The sequence below is a fragment of the Choloepus didactylus genome, chromosome 13 (assembly GCF_015220235.1).
Source record: "Choloepus didactylus isolate mChoDid1 chromosome 13, mChoDid1.pri, whole genome shotgun sequence".
Classification (NCBI taxonomy): Eukaryota; Metazoa; Chordata; class Mammalia; order Pilosa; family Megalonychidae; genus Choloepus; species Choloepus didactylus.
In genome coordinates this window covers 77,687,315-77,709,723 of record NC_051319.1, presented here as the reverse complement: position 1 = coordinate 77,709,723, position 22,409 = coordinate 77,687,315, and the positions used below count along the sequence as shown (strand labels likewise).

Genomic DNA, 22,409 nt, shown 5'->3' with positions numbered 1-22,409 from the left:
CCTCTTGTGAACTGGCATAAAGAGGAGCATTTCAAGTAGTTACACAGTGGTCAGCATAGTTCCAGACTGGCTACAACAGTATTTATGGAATTGTATCTCCTACATACATATTTCTTCTTCCACAGACATAATCTTAACCAAGGAAATGAATTTTGTTTGAAAAAGTAAACTTCATTTGAATACTCTGTATTAAAGGGTAAAAGTATAAGATTAAATCTTGTCACTGTGTTTTTATTTCTTAGTTGACCCTCAATATTGGGAAATTTTTAAAAAAAATTTTTAATATAAAATTCCTCACACCACTTTATGCTGTCATTCTTCTACAGATCAAATGTCAGATTTCTCTATATGCCTCCAAGTGAATTCTTATATCTTTTTATCATACTGAAATATTTTGTCACATATTATTTGCAATAATTGGTTCAGAAATGGGGGTTTTAAACTTTATTATACTGGGATTTTGGGTTGCAGCAGGCTGGGATCTGTAGCTCAGTTAATAGAAAAATAAATCTAAGCTTATTTGTGTTGAAAAAGACAAAACAGATCACATCACAATCAGGAACAACAAGGTTATAGGGGAAACACTAGGAGGCAGTGTAGAGAAAGAGACTAGACTAAGCTTTGGAATCAGATATGGATTCAAATCAGATTTGACTTCAGCACTTGAGGAAGTCTACTCTGAGCCTCAGTTTTCCCCTCTGTGAAAAAGGGAATAACAATGCCTACTTTAAGAGTTATTTTGAGGATTGGATGAAATAATGTTTATAGGTACTTAGCAGTACTTGCCAGAGAGTAAGAATTTAGTTTAACCCACAGTCTTTAAAGATTAAAATTTTCAGTGTTCTAGGTGTTCCCTTTTGGGATCTCATCCAATATGTGTATATTTTTTAAATTCATTTTTATTGAGATATATTCACATACCATGCAGTCATACAAAGCATACATTCAGTTGTTCACAGTACCATTATATAGTTGTACGTTCATCACCAAAATTAATTTTTGAACATTTTCATTACCAGACACACAAAAATAATAAGAATAAAAACTAAAGTGAAAAAGAACAATTAAAGTTAAAAAGAACACTCCAATATATTTTTAATGCAATTTTATTGAGATACAGTCACACACCATACAAACCATCCAAAGCATACACTCAGCGGCTCATAATTTCATCACATAGTTGTGCATACATCCCCATGATCAATTTTAGAACATTTTCATAACTCCACAAAATAAATAAAAAGAAAAAAGAAAACCCAAATCCTCCCATATCCCTTATGTCCCCGCCTAGTGTTGACCCATAGTATTGTTGTGGTACATTTATTACTATTGATGAAAGTTGAAATATTACTGTTAACTATAGTCCATAGTTTGCAATAGGTACATTTTTTCCCATATACTCCCCTATTATTAACTCCTCTAATGTATTTTTACTATTTAAAAATTAGGATAGTAAGATTGATTGCATTGGTTAAGGACAGTATATGAAAACATTTTAAGAAATAAAATTATTGTTAAATTAGTCAGAATTCATAATTAAAGGAGAAAATTAGTATCGCAACCCGAGTAAACACAGAAGACCATCTTCCCCCGGGATCCGATTGTCAGTCAGTAGGTGATGAAAAGATTAGAACATCAAAGAATTTACTTCTTAAACTTAAATGTTATTTTAAGTTGTTTTGGCATGAACTTATTTGTGGTTAGAAAAATGAATGTCTTGAAACTAGAATTGCTTAGTGTCTTAGAAAGTTCATTTATTGATTAAATATTTTTTGAGCTGTTCCTGTGTGCTGGCGCTATTCTAGGGGCTATGGATACAGTAATAAATAAGTCACAACAGATCCTCTATCCTCATGTAATTCCATGGAGGTTAGACATAAAAATAAAGTTCACTACAAATTTAGCAGTTAAATGCAGATCTGCTATAAATTGGTCAGTACTGCCTTTTTTCCTATCTGTCATCCATGGGTCTATCTCTATCTGTTTAACTCTTATCTATCTAAGCAGATAAAATTATCTGCTTGTGTTTCTGTTGTTGTTGTTGTTGTTGTTATTGCTCAGTTTTATGCAATCCTGTGATGAATAGTTTCAGGGAAATTTGACAATGAACTACTTAACATTTTGCCTGAAAAAATCTTATGGTAGTTTTTTTTTTTTTAGCCTATTTTTTATTGTCAAAATACTTAATTTATTTTCATCAATGAAAAATCTCTTCTATAATTTTTCCTTCAGTCTAGCTCCATAAATATGTGACCATCAAGTACTTTATTCATGTGTCTCCAATAGAGGATACAGATATTTACCCCTAAATTGTCAAAGTAATTGGCATTTTGGCATTGCAGACATTTGGTATTTAGACAACACACACATTCTGTTGACTGGAGAAAATTTTTGTTTTTTATAATTATATGAAGTCCTAAATTTTGAGTAGATTTAAAATAGCTCTTTTAAAGCTGAAAATAGGTTTAGAAATCTAAGTTTGTTCTGGATAAAAAAAAATCTCAAATCAAAAGTCCAAACGATTATTAGATGTTTCTCTATCAAAAATCTAAAGTAATTAGGAATAGTATCTAATTTACTAAACTAAATATTTTATATGTTTATTTAAAGTTATTTTATTTGGATAACCTGTGTTAGATATCACTTTGACCAATCATAGTTCTTACTTTGCAGGATTATATAAGAAAACTGGTAAATTGGTATTTCTTGGATTGGATAATGCAGGAAAAACAACACTGCTACACATGCTAAAAGATGACAGACTTGGACAACATGTCCCAACGTTACATCCCAGTATGTATATTCCTCCATCCAACTTAGTACCTTTTGGTACTGATTCATAGGCACTGACCAGAAATCTTTGTGTGTATGTGTGTGTGTTGGTAAATTATGATGAGTGATTTGATCTGTTCTTAAAATAGTATAGTAAATAATGGGTGACCTGACTTCCAAAGAGTTATATTTAGATCTTGATATAATACTCATACCTTTTTATCAGTTAGTACTTCCTTCTCCCGCTAGAGGAATTAAAGAGTTATTGTCTCAAGAATTGTGACATGATTGAGATCTTTCCAACCAGATATTGCCAAGGCTAAAAATAGTCACCACTGCCTTGTTTATATATCCTGAATTTCTTCCAAATTTTAAAAGTATTATTTTAGTCATTAACTGAGTGAATGGATTATAGTCTTATACTTCTTTGGTAATGCTCAACAGGTTAGTAATCACTTATTATTTTTCTAGTCCTAACAACCTCATCAATATATAATATGAAAATCACAAAATTATTCCCAAAAAAACAGAGCATGTGTTGGTATACTTGTAGAAAGCTTTAAAAGAAATTAAAAAATAATTTGCTGTGCTTTCTTTTAGAAAGACCGCCTAAAAGATATGAATAATAACTCTATAAGTCACTTAATACATACCATCTTGTATATTAGATTATATAATGGGTACTGCTTAAGAAAGTGAAGTTATTGTTAAAATGACAACATTATTAAAAATAGAAGCCTAACTTATAAACATCTGTGACCATTCTATAACTGGTGAAAAAATTATGACTCAAGTGGACTTAGAATTTAAAGACAAGTTAATCCACAAGTTAATTGAGAAATAATGAGTGTGACCTTAAATAATGAGTATAAAATTGAGAACTGGACGAAAACCTAGATAATACTATAAGTATTTAGTTCAGTAAATATTCAAAGAACAGAACAAAACAAAATAAACAAACAAAATAGGTATCATTTATCTATAAAACTGTTAGTGAGGTTGAAAAAGGAAGACTTTATAAAATTGATAAATCTTTTTTTATATTAGGAGAAGAGTGGGGCTTGGCAAATAAGATTCTGATACAAGAACAATACTGTTAAAGAAAAAATGATCATGATGAAATTGAGTATATAAAATTGTCTGCAAAAACAGCAGAATTGGAAGAGACTACAGAATGGTCTTATATTAGGTGTAAGTCATTTTTTAATTTTTTGATGTTGCTCTCCTTCATTTACTCAGCAAATATTTATTAAGCACCTACTTTTTGTCAGACATTGGTCTAGGCACTGGGGGAATACAGCAATGGCACAAAATAAATGCTGTGTCCACCTTCTTGCGGCTCATGTTTATTTCACCTTATATTTTTCAATTAATCGAAAGCACAAGTGAAAAAAGTAACATACCTCTACCCTGTGATCTAGCAATACTACAGTGTACTTCTCCAGGAGAAATGAAAACATATGATCACCAAAAGCCTTGTACAAGAGTGTTTATACCAACTTACTTATAATAACCAAAAACTAGAAATAGCCCATATGTTCAAAAATAGAATGGATAAACAATGGGAATTCTACTCAGTAAGAAAAAACAAACAACTGATACATTCAACCATTTTATACTGCACAGAAGAAGCTGGTCACACCAAAAATTGCATACTGTATGATGCCATTTATATGAAATTCTAGAATGGGCAAAACTAACCTATTGTAATAGAATTCAGATCAGTGGTTGCTTCTGGGGATTGCCTGGGAAGGGGGAAGAGGGAACTTAGTAGAATGGTAATGTTAAAGTTGAAAGTGTATTGTGGGGTTGTAACCATAGAATAGTTTGTTAATCATATCCCAGCAGTATTTTTTTCTTATAAACAGTGACTTTGAACATAGATTGTATTATTCATTGAGCTAGCAATCTATGTACAGAAGTTTTTTAACCTTTTATTTTGGAATAATTTCAAACTTACAGGGCACTTGCAAAAATAATATAAAACCAATATAGGGAACTCCAATATGCCCCCAATCAGATACCCAGGTATATACAGAATTTACAGTACTCTGGGGCCAGAGCAGTAAACTGAGCACTTGACAGTTACACTGAATCTTTCATTGTAATAATTGTGGGGGATTTCTGCTTCTGGTCATGAGAGAGTAATAGGGTTGGAATTACCCTCCCACTGGAAAGGTAGACAAATACATAATCGTTTTCAGACATTGGGTAATAACTAGTAAAGGACTGTTATTTCTGAGAGAAAGAAAAGAAACCTTTTTTTATGCTAGCATTATACCAGGGTACAGGGAGAGAAAACCCAAACATAGCCCAGTAGTCTTGCTGAGTTGAGGAGACAAAGGCTAGAATTTGGGGAGGCCATGGTGTCTAGAATTTGCTGCGCAGAGTACTAGAGAGGAGGGAGCTCTACAGAGAACAATCTCTAGAAATTTACATAGCTGAATACCCATCTGTGCATGTGTGGGGTAAAACTCCACAAGGCTAGTCAAAGAAAAATTTCATGGGAAAGAACAATTATAGGGGAGCTGTAAAGTGAATAATTCTCAGCACTCACATGGGACTGAGGATCATTCAAGTTCCCACCAGACAGAAGGGAGAGAGATGGTTGAATGTACAGGGTATTCAATAGAGACCCCAGAGGATCATACCTTAGTAACAGAACTAATCTAGCCCCAGAGTAAAAGTTACTCTAGATCTGCCCTAACAAAACCTAAAGATTCATCTGCAAGTAACTTAACTGCTTGACAGAACAAAGTTCAGCCTTCTTTCTGTAAAGGCGTATAGCAAAATCCAACATCTTATCAAAAATCACTAAACATACAAAAAAGCAGGAAAATATGACTCATAACCAGGAGTAGAAACAGACTTGGAAGTGACAAAGATGATGGAATTAGCAGATAAGGACATTAAAACAGTTGTTACGAAATATGTTCAGGGATTTAAAGGAAAACATGAACATAATGAGAGAAATGGAAGACATAAAAAAGAACCAAATGGAACTTCTAGAGATGAAAAATATAACATCCAAAATGAATATTTTACCTGATGGGATTAATATCAAATTAGACAGTACCAGTACTACAGAAGGAAAAAAACATTGAATTTAAGTCATGGCAATATAAACTATCAAAATGAAATATAAAGAGAAAAATGACTGGAAAATAACAGAGCTCTGTGACGTGAGGGAAAATATCAAGCAGTCTAGCAAACCTGTAATTGGGGTCCCAGAAGGCGAAGTGGGGGTAGGGTGGGAAGATTAGAAAAAATATTTGAAGAAATAATGGCAACATTTTTTTTATTGTAATTGTCGTTAAAGAAATTTTGGAGCCATGAAAGAAAATTATTTCATCTGTATCATTTAAGATTAATTAGGTGAAAAACTATTAGATTGGAATAATCATTTGAATGCAAGCAAATAATTGTCTGAATAGATTAGCATTTTTCAACAGGAGGGATAGAGAAGGAAAAATAAACAAATGTTGGATATGTGATGAGTAGCGAATATGAGAATTGAATATTACCCTTACTTGTGTTATACTGTCAGTATGAATTAAGGGTAGGGTATGTCTAATTACAACAAAGCATTCTCTTATCAGTTCCTAAGTTTGGTTTGACCTTATTTGCAATTAGCATCAATCAAATACTAAGCAATAATATATGCCATGGATGGATTCCTGATTTTCAGGTTATAAAAATATTTTGTATTGTTATTTAGCTTCTGAAGAACTGACTATTGCTGGCATGACTTTTACAACTTTTGATCTGGGTGGCCATGTTCAAGGTGAGATTCTATTATTCCTATAGTCATTTTGTTTTATTTTAATTTATTAAAAATGTAGCCATTATGTACCAGCACTTGAAATTTCATTCTGTTCAAGCAAAGCCAGAGTAGGTTTTAAATTTAGGAACAATTACCCTCCAGATAAATGCTTTAAAAGCAAAAATTGATTTTCTTTTCAATTTATCTAATTCTGAATTGCTTTTGTTGGTAAAGCATATGAGTAAAATTTCATCTCCATTCACTGTCTGCTTTAATCCACCTTTCACTTATTATCATAATCTGAGTCCTAAAAATGTTACTCTTTCATAAAGAAACCTTCAGTGGCTCACTCATTACCTACAACTTAAAGGCCAAACTCATTGACCTAGCATTTAGGATCTCCATGATCTGGTCCCAGATTATTCTAGTCTTTATTTCCCACTATTCCCCTTCCCATTCTCTTTTCCACCTCTGTGCTTTTGCTCATGCCATTTCTATTTGCATGTGAGTAATCCTTGCAGGGCCCAGGAAGCTACTCCCAGATATGAGTGCTCTCGCTTGTACTTCTGTAGCATTTAATGTACTTGTGTACATGTCTAGAACAAATTTGAAAAGACTGTCTTATCTCCTGTACTAAACTTGCTGAACTAAAAGCCTGTTCATTTTTTTATACCCCCAAAATACCAGCAGTGCCCAGCACATAGTAAGTCATAACAAATTAATATTAGAGTTGGTGGGCATTCTAAAAAACCTGGTATGACATATAGTTGAAAAGATTTTAAGTGGTTGTGGCTATTGAAAGCAATTGCATATGAAACATAATTATTTGAAATATATATAAATTTCTGGAATGCAGTGATTAGAGAAAACTGGAATCCAATGGATTTGAGACTTTTTGTTTTTAAGATATGTCATAAAACTAAAGTCAGAGTAGAAAGTTATTTTCCCCTGAGCTATTCCTAACACTGTTTTTTGGTTGCTTTTTTCCCCCTCCTCTAAAATAGAGTATTATGGAAAAAATTACTCTCATGGTTTCATAGACTTTAATTATTAACATTTGAGCTTATTTTCTGTTATGAGAAAAGCAGTTTGCTTTTATTTTAACTTAACAAGCTTGTACTTGATATTAATTTCCTTCTGTCACTGACTCCAGATTTCTTACTGGCAAAGACTGATAAACTAGATATGTCAAAAATTGAATACTGCTTCTATATATATATGTACATTTTTTTTTACTGCTTATATTTTAGATTTGGATAGTAGCAATCCAATGAACTTAATGAATGTGGACTGTTGTCCAGTGGTAGCAAATACCATGGGAAAATTGGGGCAGAGAAAGTATTTGACTTGCCCACAATCAGGGAAAACTTGACATTTCTTCTTCTGTCTTCAGGAAAGATTCTTTTACCATTAGGTAAAAGATTAATTTAAGTATATAGTAAAGTAGCAGCAGCTAAGGGGTAACTACACTTGAGATCTTGTTGAACTCTTCCATCAAACCATATGCTAGGTTTGACCGGCAAATAAAATCTAACTCCTGATTGTTTTTGTTAGCTCGAAGAGTGTGGAAAAACTACCTTCCTGCTATCAATGGCATTGTATTTCTGGTGGATTGTGCAGACCATGAAAGGCTGTTAGAATCAAAAGAAGAACTTGATGTAAGTTAAATAATTAAAACCAAACATAGTTAAATAACTCTGGTAAGCCTATGAAATAGGTTGGAGATATAGATATCAGAGTACAGCTCTTCTGCAGTCTCTGATGAAATGCTTAGCAGTTTGGTGTGCTCAGTAATTGCTTTAAATAGTGATTACTCTGCTTAGAATGCAGAGGGAGTAACTTGGAGTAATTGTAGCTTTTGAGGAAGTGCTAATATAGACTTCCTAAAGACTTGAAGGGCTCACTCTGTGCAGACTGTACCGTATAGTATATATATTATGTCTGCTACATTCCTGGTGTGGGTTGGTCTTGAGTTCCTGGTTATCCTAGGATGCCATTTTCTTCAGGAGTTGGCCAGAACCTGAAATGGTATAACATACCTTCTTTGTCACCACTCCCAGGAGGAAGCAGGGGCATGTGTAGCCACTTCCCCTCCTCTCTCCCAGGTCAGATGCTTACTAAAGGGCCTAAGGAGCAGCGGGCAAGGCCAGCACTAGACCTGGGGCCAAAGAGAAAGCAGGTCCGTGATTTGACTGAAGGTTAACCTGACCATGCCCCTGCCAAGAGTAGGCAGACAAATACTTGTTCATGTGGGAAAGGCCAGGTAAGTTTTGTGGTCATAGAACAGGGTTAAGGAAATCCTGAGTTCCTACTGTGTGTCAGGAGCTTTGCATATTACCTCATTTAATCCTCAGATCAACTCTATTAGGTAGGTAGTACTATTCCCAATTTGCTCTGAGGTTCAGTGAGACTAACCTGTCCAAGGTCATTCAACTCAGAAGCAGCAGAACCAGAAATTAAACCCGGTCTGCCCACCTCCAAGGTTTTGTCTCAAGCCACTGTACCTCATTAATTTAGAGTGACCAGAGTAAGCATTTACAGACGCAGCCTAGAGAGACAGAAGAATTCAGCTATAGTTTCATTGAGCTTAATTTACAATGTGGGAATAGTTTCTTATAGAAAGTTGGCAAAACTGACATGATAAGGTAGAGAATGAGTCCTTGACTCTTTGGGTGTCCTGTCCAGTAAGTCCTTTAGATGGTTTCATATCAACTTCTTGTCTTTTGTTTTGTGTTTTTCAGTCATTAATGACAGATGAAACTATTGCTAATGTGCCTATCTTGATTCTTGGGAATAAGATTGACAGACCTGAAGCCATTGGTGAAGAGAGGTTACGAGAGATGTTTGGTTTATATGGTCAGACAACAGGAAAGGTAAAAAATTTATTTGGATAAGTGAGTTTTTTTTTTTCTTGGTACAAATGTCTTCTTGAATTACTATCGTCCACTACACTAGCCCATTATTATTATTATTTCCTTAAAGAAACACTGCCATTTATACTATTGGGTCTTTTTAAAAATTATCCTCATTTCTTTACTTTCTAGCACTGAATGAAACCTATCCTTAGTGATAAAAATGTCAAGGTTCATTTATGCCCAAGGTTAATATTTTTGGGAAATTAAATTAAAACCTTCAAAGTTTTATTTATCATAAATTTTCAGAATTAGCCACCACATAAGCACACTACTATTGTGTTTAGGCCATGAGTTTCACCAGAGATACATAAGATGTGAACTTCATATAGGAGTGTTTTGGGGTTTTCTGAACATATATTTTATAACAAGCATTAAGGTACATTATTTTTTAGTTTGTTTTTACTAGAATTTATTAAAGAGTTTTCCCATTAATTCTTAGTATTGAAAAATCCCAGATAAACAATGGAAAAATCCCAGAGTTTACAAATAAAGTTTCCTTGGTTTACATATATTCTTTCAGGGTAGAGAAATACTACGATGTATCAGAGGAGACTCTTGTGTAAGACAAGGTAGTCTTTGGTCTATTTTCTGTGTCTTTTTTCTCTCTTTCTTCCCAGAAATAGATTCAACTTTATTTCAAAAATCAAAACAATATGAACTGTGAAAACACTAGGCTAAGTGAAAGAAGCCAGACACAGCCACATATTTCATGATTCCATTTATATGAAATATCCAGTATAGATAAATCCATAGAGACAGAAAGCAGATTGGTGTTTGCCAAGGGTTGGGAGGAGGAGAAATGGGGAGTAACTGCTTAATGGGCACAGGGCTTCCTTTTGAGGTGATGAAGATATTTTGGAACTAGAGAGAGGTGTTGGTTGCACAACATGGTGAATGTTGTACATGACATTGAATTGTTCTCTTTAAAATGGTTAATCTTATGTGAATATAAGAGAACTTCATACCTGTTATATATTTTTGTAGTCACCCATAAAGTGTGGATAGTAATAATAACCACCATCTCAAAGATAATTATGACCAAATGAGATATACACTTCTAATACTTCTGATACTGTTATAGTTATCCTTAGACATGTTTAGCATGGACCTTCCTTCTCGTTTGAGTGTGGACTGACCACAAGCCCTCACATCATCTCTCTCTCCTTTGCACTTGAGTAGTTTGCTGCAGCTGGCAAGGATAGTTCTGTGGATGTCAGGAATAGAAATTGATATGATAAAAACCAGTCTATGGCTAGGTTTATGCTCTTCTGAGACTTACCTTCCCTCCCCACATCAACACCAAGTGCTAGCATAAAACCATGGAGCAGAAACTCATCTTGATGCCCAGGCTCCACCCCAGATCAATTAAATCAGGGCCTAGGCATTGCTAATTTTTAAAATCTCCCATGTGATTCTAATGTGCATCCAGATTGAGGACAACTGTATGTGTTCTTTTTTAATAACAGGTCCACATTAATTTTAGGAAATTCCTGGTTTGGTCAGAAACCTACTCAGAGAGTTTGTCTGTATCATCAATGCAACCAGTTTGAGTAGCGTGAATTTTTTCTAGGTCAGATTATTTTTATTCATGTGTAGCTCTTGCCCACTGAGCAGTAATCCTGTCCTAAGGTAGAAGGACAGAAGGAGGCTTCCTGTGTGTTTAGGGGACTTGGATGCCAAGGAGCCATGGCTTTACCACAGTCGCCCTTTGTTCTAGGGTGTATAACCTGCAATGCCACTGGGAGTGGAACTTTTATTTCATAAAGGAGTCTTCATTACGTAATATCTGTCTTCTCTTCTAGGGTAATGTATCTCTGAAAGAACTGAATGCCCGACCCTTAGAAGTTTTCATGTGCAGTGTGCTCAAAAGACAAGGCTACGGAGAAGGCTTCCGCTGGATGGCACAGTACATCGATTAACACCAACCTGTGTCTGTTCCAGGTCTCACCATTCAGACCTACTCAGAGATTTGATCACTCAGCATATATAACTTGAATTCAATAGACTTTTGTTGGTTATAAAACAGATGTTTTTTAGATTATTAATATTCTATCAACTTAATTTAAATGAGAATTAAAAATTGATTCAAGTAAGTTTGAATATCACAATGTTAGCTTTCTAATTCTGTAAAAATAGTTTTTACAGTTTATAATCTGACATTACCCTCAGCACTATTTATAAAGAGCAACTTTCCAGCAGTACATTTGAAGCACTTTTTAACAACATGAAACTGCAAGTACAAACCATATTTAAAAGCTCATCATGTTAAATTTTTTATGTATTTTTTCGAACTAGTTTTTAAATTTTAGATTATATGTCCACCTATCTTTAGTGTACAGTTACTAATTAGCTTATCAATGATTGCATGATGCCTTACAGTTTTCAATAATATTTTTTCTTATGCAAACGTCATGCAATAAAACAAACTCTGATGTTTGGCATAATCATTGAGCCAGTGTTTCATTTTAATGTGTCTTACCTAGCTAGAATACACTGAAATTTTGAGTATTTATCATTATATATATGAGGGGTTAATGGGAAAGGAGATTGCTTCAGAGTATTTAGAATAATCTTTAAGCCTCTAGAGGCTTTTGCATTTATCAGGAGCACAGTTGTGGTTGGTTGCGCCTGATACCATGTTTATCTCTGAATCGTGTATTTTTATCAGTAATGCTATCTTTACCAGTGCTGACGGGTCCATGTCTTAGTCCCTGTGTTACTGACCTTCCAAAGAAAAGCACTTCTGATATAGCACAGAATGAGCCTTGGTTTGGTTGGCTCTACAACTCCATCCCAGTTGTCTGATTCTGAAATGTTGCAATCTTGTTGGTGTCTGATTTTGTAATCAAAGCGCCTCTTCACCAAAAATAGTGACAGGCACCATCTCTCCACTTCTAGAGGTACTGCCCAGTCCTTTACATATAATGGTACTCCTAGGGCAAGCAACAAAGTGGGGTCTTGTACACAGTTTCATTGTGGAGGCCTGCAAATCTGGGGAAAAAGAAACTGCTTGTTCTGATTCAGTTGTCACTGAAGTGCGTCGGGATTTTGTTCCTCTCCTGTAGCTCTTTTGCATTCTTTAGCATATTTTATTTCTTGGGAAGAAGAAAATGAATGCTTGTTTTTAATTTTCTTCTTTCTTAGTTGTTCTCAGATAGCTTTTACTTTATAGCACAAAGGTTTCTAAATATAATGCTTGCCATGATATTTCTGCAAGCCTCGCTTGCTAGACTTATGGATAAAATTTCAGCTTGTTTTTTAAAGCATTATAATTTCCTAAAAACATAGTTATTTTTTCCAAATGTCTGAGATTCCCATAGTTAGTAAGATAAAGTAAAAGGTAAGTGCCAAATGAGTATTTTTGAAGATTCTCAAGTTTAAGATTTCTCTCTTTGTTACAAGCCACATCTTTTATAGTATGTTTAACCAATTCTGTCAAGAATAGATTGTTCCATTTCCATTGAGAATAACTTTAATATAAAAATTAGTGTTTTCTCTAGTCATTCTCCAAGCCAGAGTTATCATGGTCCTTTCTGTCATTGAATATAATCTATGAGGCAGATTAAGGATTGAGAAATATGACTGAAAGGAATCACCAGTTATTTTATTGGAGGAACTAAGCTGACAGGGTAATTTCTTAACATGATATTTGGTTTAGTAATTTGGCTATTCTGTTTTCCCTCTTGGCTTCTTTCAAAGTGAAAATAAAAGATCATCTTCCCTGCATAGAAACATCAGTAGCACCAAGTGAAAAGTAGGAAATGACACTATAGCTTGTCGGATTATTCTGCAAGATATTTTTAAAGTACTCATGGCTAAAGTCCTGAATAATAGAACTAAGCGTTATTAACAGTAACTTCCTCTTGTTGATAGTTATCTTTCTTCAGTACTTTGCGACACATGCCTTTCTTTAAGTATTTTCTATAATGATATTGTGATACTCCAGGTTTTAATTATTTGTGTTATAAAGTAGTATAAAGGAAAAAGCTTACTGTTTCTCTAGAGGGAATTCTTCCTGGTACAAAATATCTCACTCCAGAACTCTCATTCTAGTTCTGATATGGGGTCAAAGAAGCAAATAAAGTCACTTTGTGAACCACAGGTAAACTAGCTATTTTCCCAGTGATGTGAGATCCCTACGGCCTGAGCCTCTAGAAATGAAGTGGCACTTAGCAGCAACCAGCTTTCTTCCTAGCTCCGGAGAGATGAACCTGCAGAGCTCACCAACCATTGGGCTTACCATCTAGCTCTGAAAGCTCCTCCAGAGCACATACACTGGGTCATGTTCCCCTTCAGGAGAAGCAAATTAAGAGAATGGCAAGAAACAGTATGAGCACATGGGGAAGACATATACTCTCTATGTGCTTTTGCAAACGCATGCACCTCTGGGATATTTTGTGGGAAAATGTTAATGTCAGGGACATAGGTAAATTTTGTTCCTCACATTGTAGGATGTTAAAGTATAGTTGTAACACTGTTGTATACAAGTTAAGATTGGATACCTTATAAATAAGGCAGTGTTCAAAAGATTTTCTATTGCTGATTTAAATCTTAAGTCCAAAATTCTAAATATAAGGGCTCAGCCCACTTTTATATTGTTAAAGAGATTCTTATTTATCTTACATCTTTCCAGTGACTGCTGTTCATTATACTTTTGGATCATAACTTATTAAATTGATGGATTCCAGTTTATTACAGTGGATTTTTAGAGTGAGATTATAGCACTTTTTAATTTGGACATAGACATTTCCTGAAGAACATGAAAAATATATATATTCTTCACCCTTGGCTTAAGTGCCAAAGATGTATGAATTCAGATATTGCCTGCATATATCCTAATTTTAGTTTTATGTGCCTGCCTGCATATACAAATTTTCTGTGGTTTACAACATAAAAGCAGAACATTGTTTCTTTTCCTTAGTTTTCAACTGGCCCACACTTACCTGTAGTGCTTTCCAGCATGTAAATTACTTATAAATCTTTAAAACAGGGTGATAGTTGTAATGAGAGTATTTCTTGCCTTCCGTAAAATGATATGATCAACTACTTGGACACCCCAGTGTTTTTCATAAGTTCCAAAGTAACAACAGTATGCTTCTAGTTGGCATGATTTATGAGTTTCAAGGGAAGGGTTTACATTTTCTGAAACTGTATTTGGTATATTATTCAATGTGGTGTTTGTCTTATTAGTCACTTACATGACTGGAGTTTGCAAGGATTTATTGCCAAATAAATTTTGACCAGAGTAAACTGAGAATAGCTTTTATAAAAGGAAAGTCTCTCAAAATACCATGTGTTCAGTGTATTTAGAATGTATTATTTGGATCATTTTAAACATATAAAATGCAAAATTAATAGGGAATTAAAAGTAGTCTATATTAATATAAAAACCTGCGGTTTTGCAATAAATGTGAGAGTTCAGAAAATACGTCTTCAATTAAGAACTAACTTCTCAAAGCCACATGTTGATGAAACATGTGGTCATTTACATCATTGTCCTTCCTTTTGAAAAAAAAGTTCAGTACTTTTTTAACCAAACAAGCAGGAGGAACAAGCTCTGGGAATATGTGACTGTGCCTCTGTGTAAAATAATTGGGATTTTGTTAAAACCATGTTTCTACTCCTGAACCCTGCAACCAGCAATCCCCTTTCACACATCCTCCTCCTACGCTGGATAAAATGATCCCTGCTTATGAAGGGAATCTGCAGAGTCTGTTGAAGTTGCAGTTTCAAAACAACTAATTTTCCCTTCTGTTTTAAATCAACTGTATGAAAAAAAAGTTAAAAAGAAAACAAACATACAATAAAAGAACATTTCAAAGAGACCATAGCAAGGGAGTAAGAAAAAGACAACTAACCTAAGATAACTGCTTAACTTCCAACATGTTCCTACTTTACCCCAAGAAAGTTACATAATATAGCAACATTTCAGTGAACTTGTTCCTACTACATCCATCAGAAATTAACAGACCATAGTCATTCCTGGGCATCCCCAGAACGTTAAATAGCTTATCTCAAAACAACTAATTTTTGTCCTCATAATTTAGAATATAAATTAGCTAATTTGTATAACGCCACTGATTGATTGTTCACTTTTGAGTAGATTCAAAAGTAGTCAAAGGAAAATAAGCAAAGTTATCCAAAGTAAACTTTGTTTCAGGAATGCCCCCTACAAACCCCCTTACCCCTCATCCCCATCCTAAATGGATTTTAAGGCAGAAAAGGGAAAGACTTTTGAGTGATTTCATGGAGAATTATTTTCACAAAAACTACTGTAACAGATGGATTCTTTTCTTCAGCATGCATTTTAAATGGGGAATTAGATTTAATTTTAGTTTAAAATATTTGGGGATAGAGGTGAGCAACAGTTCTTCAGAATTGCTTTTGTTATCAAGTATAAAGATATCACACTGGCCAACTTCACATGGGTTTGTGTACTCCCTGGTGCTGCCCCTAACCTGGACTCATAATCAATTGCCACATAGAGGCAAGAGCACTCAGGGCAAAAGTAATCAAGTTATTTTAAAAGTATAAAAGCATTTCCATGATGAGGCCTTTAGTATTTGGCTAAATGGGAAGTATGCTGAAGTAGTAAGTCAGTGATCAGTTGTTCATCACTAACCTTGTTTGCACTTTTGTATACCACTGCTTGCACTAGCATCTTTGTGAATTTTAGCACTTGTTTTACAGTATATACAGATTGTTAAGCATAATTTATATAAATGTATTTCTGTTTACCTTTATGTATTTTACAAAGAAAAGCTATAATACATAGTTAAATGTTCTTGAATTGTGTTTGTTATTTTGATTACGTTCTATTATCTTTTCGGCTCGTATGATTTTGCGTGTCAGGAATAGAAAAATAAAATGTTAACCTGGTCTTCAAAGAGCTATAGTGTCAAGTTCCATTTTTATCATCCAATTATAATTTTCATTTTGTTCATGAGAAATTACTTGGACTTTGAAATTATAATGATGGTAGAACTCTCCCCTTGTATAAGGATTCCAAGGAATCTTTGCTTAAGGACGAAGGCCTAATTTATCTTGTAAGATTGAAAGCAAACTGAATTAGGACTATATTACAGTGCAGTTGAAATGTAAAAATAACGCAACCAGTTGGTTTTATATACATCAATGTTCTCTAACTTTAGTATGCATCAGAATCTCTTGGGGAGTTTTGAAAAAAAAAAAAACATTCTACCCAAGATTCTGATTCAGTAGATCTGGGAGGGGACAAGCTTCCCAAGTTTTTCTGATACCATAGTCTATGGTAGAGAGATGTTGGTATAACACTAAATTCTAATACTAAATACTGATTATACTAAATGATCATTGGCCAATCATTGATGAAAAAAAAACTAATAATTTCTATAAGGATTATCAAACTAGTTTTGATACTTAAATCCAAATATTAAACCTTTCTTCCCATTAACCTTTAACTCTCCTTTAACCTATCCACTAACAATGTGCAGCAATGACCACAAACTTTGCATTACCTCTTTTTTTTCCTGTGTCTGTCTGTGCCCAAATTTTCTCATATAAGGACATCAGTCATTGGATTAAGGACCAATGCTACTCTAATATGACCACATTTTTAATAAACTTTTTATTGTAGTAACATATACAACTCAAAATTTCCCATTTTAAACATTTGCAAGTGTACAATTCCGTAGTAGTAATTATACTACCAATATTGTGCTTCCATCACCAATATCCATTACCCCAAATTGTTCATCACCTCAAACAGAAACCACATCCATTAAGCAATAGCTCCCTCTTCCTCTGCCCCTTTGTGTCAGAGGTTCATCCACATTGTAGTATACATCAGAACTTCATTCTTTTTTAGGGCTGAATATTCTATTGTGTGTATGGACCACATTTTGTTTATCCATTTATATGTTGATGGACACTTGAGTTGCTTCCACTTTTTGGCAGTTGTGAATAATGCTGCTATAAACATTGGTGTACAAATATCTGTTCGAGTCCTAGTTTTTAATTCATTGGGGTATGTACAAGTGGGATTGCTGGGTCATATGGTAATTCTATTTTCAACTTTTTGAGGAACTGCCAAACTGATTTCCACAGTGGCTACACCATTTTACAATGCCACCAGCAATGTATCAGGGTTCCTGTTTCTCCACATTCTTGTCAATACTATTTTCTGTGTTTTTAATAATAGTCACCCTAGTGGGGTGAAGTGGTATCTCATCATGGTTTTGATTTGCATTTTCCTGATGACCAATGATGTTGAGCATGTTTTCAATTTTGAAGTTCTTACTGGCCATTTATATATCTTCTTTGAAGAAATGTCTATTCAGTTTTTAAATTAGGTTCTCTCTTTCTTGTTGAGTTGCAGAAGTTATTTTTATATTCTGGATTTTTTTTTTAATTTTAAAATCAGTTTTATTGAGATATATTCATATATCATACAATCATCTGTGGTATACAGTCAACTGTTCACAGTTCCATCATGTAGTTGTGCATTCATCACACCCAATCAATTTTTTGAACATTTTGCTTATCAGAAAGAATAAAAATGAGAATAAAAAATAAAAGTAGAAAACACCCAAATCACCTCCCTCCCATCTCACCCTATTTTTCATTTAGTTTTTTTTTTTCCATTTGCTTTCCTTTCCATGTTCTCCCTTTTTTTCTTTTTTAAATTAAATTCAGTTTTATTGAAATACAGTCACACACCATACAATCATCCATGGTATACAATCCACTGTCCACAGTATGATAACATAGTTATGCGTTCATCACCACAATCTATCTCTGAACATTTTCCTTACATCAGAAAGAACCAGAAGAATAAAAAATAAAAGTGAAAAAAGAACACCCAAATCATCCCCCCATCCCACCCCATTTGTCCCTTAGTTTTTATCCCCATTTTTCTACTCATCCATACACTAGATAAAGGGGGTGTGATCCACAAGGTCTTCACAATCACACTGTCACCCCTTGTAATCTACATTATTATATAATTGTCTTCAGGAGTCTAGACTGCTGGCTTGGAGTTTGGTAGTTTCAGGTATTTACTTCTAGCTATTTATTCTGGATATTTTAAACCCTTATCAAATATAATTTAGCAATTATTTTCTCCCATTCTGTAGGTTGTCTTTTCACTTTCTTTGTTGTAAAAATAGTTTAATTTTGATGAACTCCATTTTATCTATTTTTTCTTTTGTTGCTCATCTTAGAGTCATAGCAAAGAAATTACTACTGAATCCAAGGTTATGGAGGGTTCCCCACTATCCTATTTTTCTTCTAGGAGTTTTATGACTTTAGCTCTTATGTTTAGGTTCTTGATCCACCTAGAGATAATTTTGTGTAATAGTGTGAGGTAGGAGTCCAACCTCATTCTTTTTTGTTATAAATTATGTATTCTTAAATTTTATTTATTTTTAATTCTGATAAAAGATGTGTAACAAAATCATTTTAACCATTTTAGTGGATAATTTGATGACATTAATACATTGACAATACCGTGTAACTTCCACCACTACCTATTTCCAGATTGTTTTCATTATCCCAAACCAAAACTCACACTCACTTAAAAATACTTCCCCTACCTCTGGTAACCACTGTTCTGCTTGCTTTCTGTCTCTAAGAATTTGCTTATTCTAAGTATGTAATATAAGGAAAATCATATAATTTGACCTTTTGTGCCTGGCTTATTTCACTCAACATGATGTCTTCAAGATTCATCCATGTTGTAGCATGTACCAGCGCTTGACTCTTTTTATGGCTGCATAGATTTCCGTCATATAAATATACCCCATTTTGTTTATCCATTCATCTGTTGATGGATACTTGTGTTGTCGTTTCCGTATTTTGTCAGTTGTGAACAATGCTGTGATGAATGTGGTGTACAAATATCTGTTCAAGTCCCTGCTTTCAAGTCTTGTGGGCATATATCTAGGAATGTAATTGCCAGGTCATATAGTAATTCTATGTTTAACTTTCAGAAGAACCACCAAACTGCTTTCCACAGCGGCTGCACCATTTTACATTCCCACCGACAATGTACCAGGGTTCTTATTTCTTCATAACCTCACCAACACTTCTTATTTTCAGTTTTTTAATAATAGCCATCCTAGTGGGTGTGAAGTAGTAATATAATTGTAGTGTTTGTTTGTTTGTTTGTTTTTGTTTTTGTTTTTCATTTTCTGGCTACAGGTTTATTCAACACAAAATAATCCCCCACACCTCCAGCTTTACTGAGGCGGCTGACCACGTCCACGACCAAATCCGCCTCTAAACTGGAATTCGGTTGCTGACTCAGCCCCACCTCGGCTTTCTTGTCTGCACCAGGGGGCACAGCGCTCCGTCTGTAGGTGTCTCTGTCAGCTTTCCCTTGAGTGAGTCTTGCAGGTCGCTCACCCTCCAGACCTTTGGGCCGTGGTCTGCCAGTCTCTGCAGGACTCCGGCGCAGGGTGGCAGGAACAGTCTCAGAGGGCAGGTGGAGGTAATCATGGAAACACTGGATCCCCTCGTTGGTAAGGTACCAGTAGAAATGTCTCCAAGCAAACTGTTCCTTCACGTAGCCTCGTGACTTGAGAGGCTGCATGGCCTTCATGACATGAAGGTTGGGCACGTTCTCGTCTGCCAGCTCGGGGTGCTTTGGCATGTGGACATCCTTCTTGGCTACCATCACACCCTCCTTAAAAAGGAGTTCATAAATAGCAATCCGGTTCTTCCTGGGCATCAACATCGCGGCGGCTGCTGCGTCCCTGCCGGGGCTGGAAAGGAAGGCACACTGTAGTTTTAATTTGCATTTCTTTAATGACTAAAACATTGAGCATTTTTTCATGTGTTTATTGGCCAATTGAATGTATTCTTTGGAGAAATTCAGACCCTTGGCCTAATTTTTAATTGGGTTCTTTATCTTTTTGTTGTTGAGTATAGGAGTTCTTTATATATTCTGGAAACTAAACCCTTACCAGAGATATGGTTTCCAAGTATTTTCTCCCATTTGTATATTGTCTTTTCACTTTGTTGATAATGTCCTTGATGCACAAGAGTTTTCAATTTTGATAAAGTCCAGTTTATCTATTTTTTCTTTTGTTGCTTTTGCTTTTGGTGTAAAATTTAAAAATCCATGGCCTATTACAAGTCCTGAAGATATATCCCTATGTTTTCTTGTAAGAGTTTTATAGTACTAACTCTTATATTTAGACCATTGGTCCATTTTGAATTAATTTTTCTTTATGATGAAAGCTATATGTTTATTCTTTTGCATGTGGATTTCCGGTCATCCCAGTACCATTTGTTGAAGAGACTAATATTTCCCCATTGAAGGAACCCTTGTCAAAAATCAACTGGCCGTAGATGTGTGGATTTCTCTCTTTTCAATTAGTCTGTATGTCTACCCTTATTTGTCCATTTCATCTCAGTTTTCTAATTTGTTGGCATATAATTGTTCATAGTACTCTCTTTTAATCCTTTTTATCTCCGTAAAGTTGGTGGTAATGTCCACACTTTCTTCCTGATTTTAGTTGTGTCTTCTCTTTTACTTTGGCAGTCTCGCTAAAGGTTTATCAATTTTATTGATCTTTTCAAAAACCAACTTTTGATTTTGTTCATTCTCTCTATTGTTTTCTATTCTCTTTCATTTCTTTATGCTCTAATCTTTAGTATTTCCTTCCTTCCACTATCTTTGGGTTTAGTTTGCTCTTCTTGTTCTAGTTTCTTTAGGTGTGAAGTTAGGTTATTTATTTGTGATCTTTTTTAATGTTTACATTTCCCTCTGAACACTGCCTTTGCTGCATCCCATAAATTTTGGTAAGTTATGTTTTCATTCTCATTCCTCTCAAAATATTTCTTAATTTCCCTTGTGATTTCTTCTTTGACCCATTAGCTTTTTAAGTAGTGTGTTAATTTCCAGATATTTGTAAATTTTCCAGTTTTCCATCTGTTATAGATTCCTAGGTTTACTCCATTGTGGTCTGAGAAGACACTTTGTATGACTTCAATATTTTAAAATTTATTAAAATTCAATTTGTGACCTAACATACGATCTATCCTGGAAAATGTTCAATATGCACTTAAGAAAAATGTGTATGCTCTTCCTTTTGGGTAGGTCTAATTGGTTAATTGTGTGAAATCAAGTCCTCTATTTTCTTATTGATCTTCTGTTTGATGTTCTATCAATCACTGAAAGTGGTGTATTGAGTCTCCAACTATTATAGAAATATCTGTTTCTCCTTCAAGCCTGTCAATTTTTGCTTCATGTATTTTGGGGCTCTGTTGTGGGGTATATGTTTATAATTGTTACATCTTCTTGCTGGGTTGAACCTTTTATCAATATATATAATATCCTTCTTTGTCTCTTATAATCTTTTTTGACTTAAAATCTATTTTTTGTCTGACAATAATACAGCCACTCCAGCTCTCTTTTGATTACTATTTGCATGGAGTTATCTTTTTCCTCCCTTTCACTTTCCACTTCTGTGTCTTTGTACCTAAAGTAAGTCTCTTGTAAATAGCATATAGATGGATCATGCTTTTTTCATCCAATCTGCCCATCTCTCTCTTGATGAGGGAATTTAATCCATTGACATGTAAGGTAATAACTGAGAAGAATTTACTTCTGCCGTCTAGCTCTGTTTTCTGTATTCTTGTATGTTTTTATTCCTCAATTACTCATTACTACCTTTTTTGTGTGTATTTAATTGCTGTTTTGTAGTGTAGCATTTTCTCTTTTCTTTTCTTTTTTTAATGGTTACCTTTGTAATTACAAAGAACATCTTAAACTAATAACAGTGTAGTTTGACTAGTACCAATCTATTTTCAGTAGTGTAAAAACTCTCTACTCATATATATATCTCTGTCCCTTCCCATTTATATTGTTATTGTCTCAGATTACATCTTTATACATTCTCTGCTCATTAACATAGATTTTAAATGTTATTTTACACATTTGCCTAAGTCATATAGGGAGGAAAAACTGTTACAAA

At 34.4% G+C, this 22,409-nt stretch overlaps 1 protein-coding gene and 1 pseudogene across 2 annotated transcripts in view; one reads left to right on the top strand and one right to left on the bottom strand.

Annotated features, from left to right (window-relative positions):
* Nucleotides 1–14,700, top strand: part of SAR1B (secretion associated Ras related GTPase 1B) — a 37,019-nt gene extending 22,319 nt beyond the window's left edge. For both annotated transcript variants that reach the window (XM_037802180.1, XM_037802179.1), the window contains exons 3-7: nucleotides 2,674–2,793; nucleotides 6,491–6,556; nucleotides 8,090–8,193; nucleotides 9,277–9,408; nucleotides 11,253–14,700. In XM_037802180.1, the coding sequence (XP_037658108.1) occupies nucleotides 2,674–2,793; nucleotides 6,491–6,556; nucleotides 8,090–8,193; nucleotides 9,277–9,408; nucleotides 11,253–11,369 (539 nt within the window). In that variant the 3' untranslated portion in view covers nucleotides 11,370–14,700. The remainder of the gene's footprint in view (nucleotides 1–2,673; nucleotides 2,794–6,490; nucleotides 6,557–8,089; nucleotides 8,194–9,276; nucleotides 9,409–11,252) is intronic.
* Nucleotides 14,701–19,595: 4,895 nt separating this feature from the next.
* On the bottom strand, nucleotides 19,596–20,178 carry LOC119508228 (annotated as a pseudogene).
* Nucleotides 20,179–22,409: the final 2,231 nt, after the last annotated feature.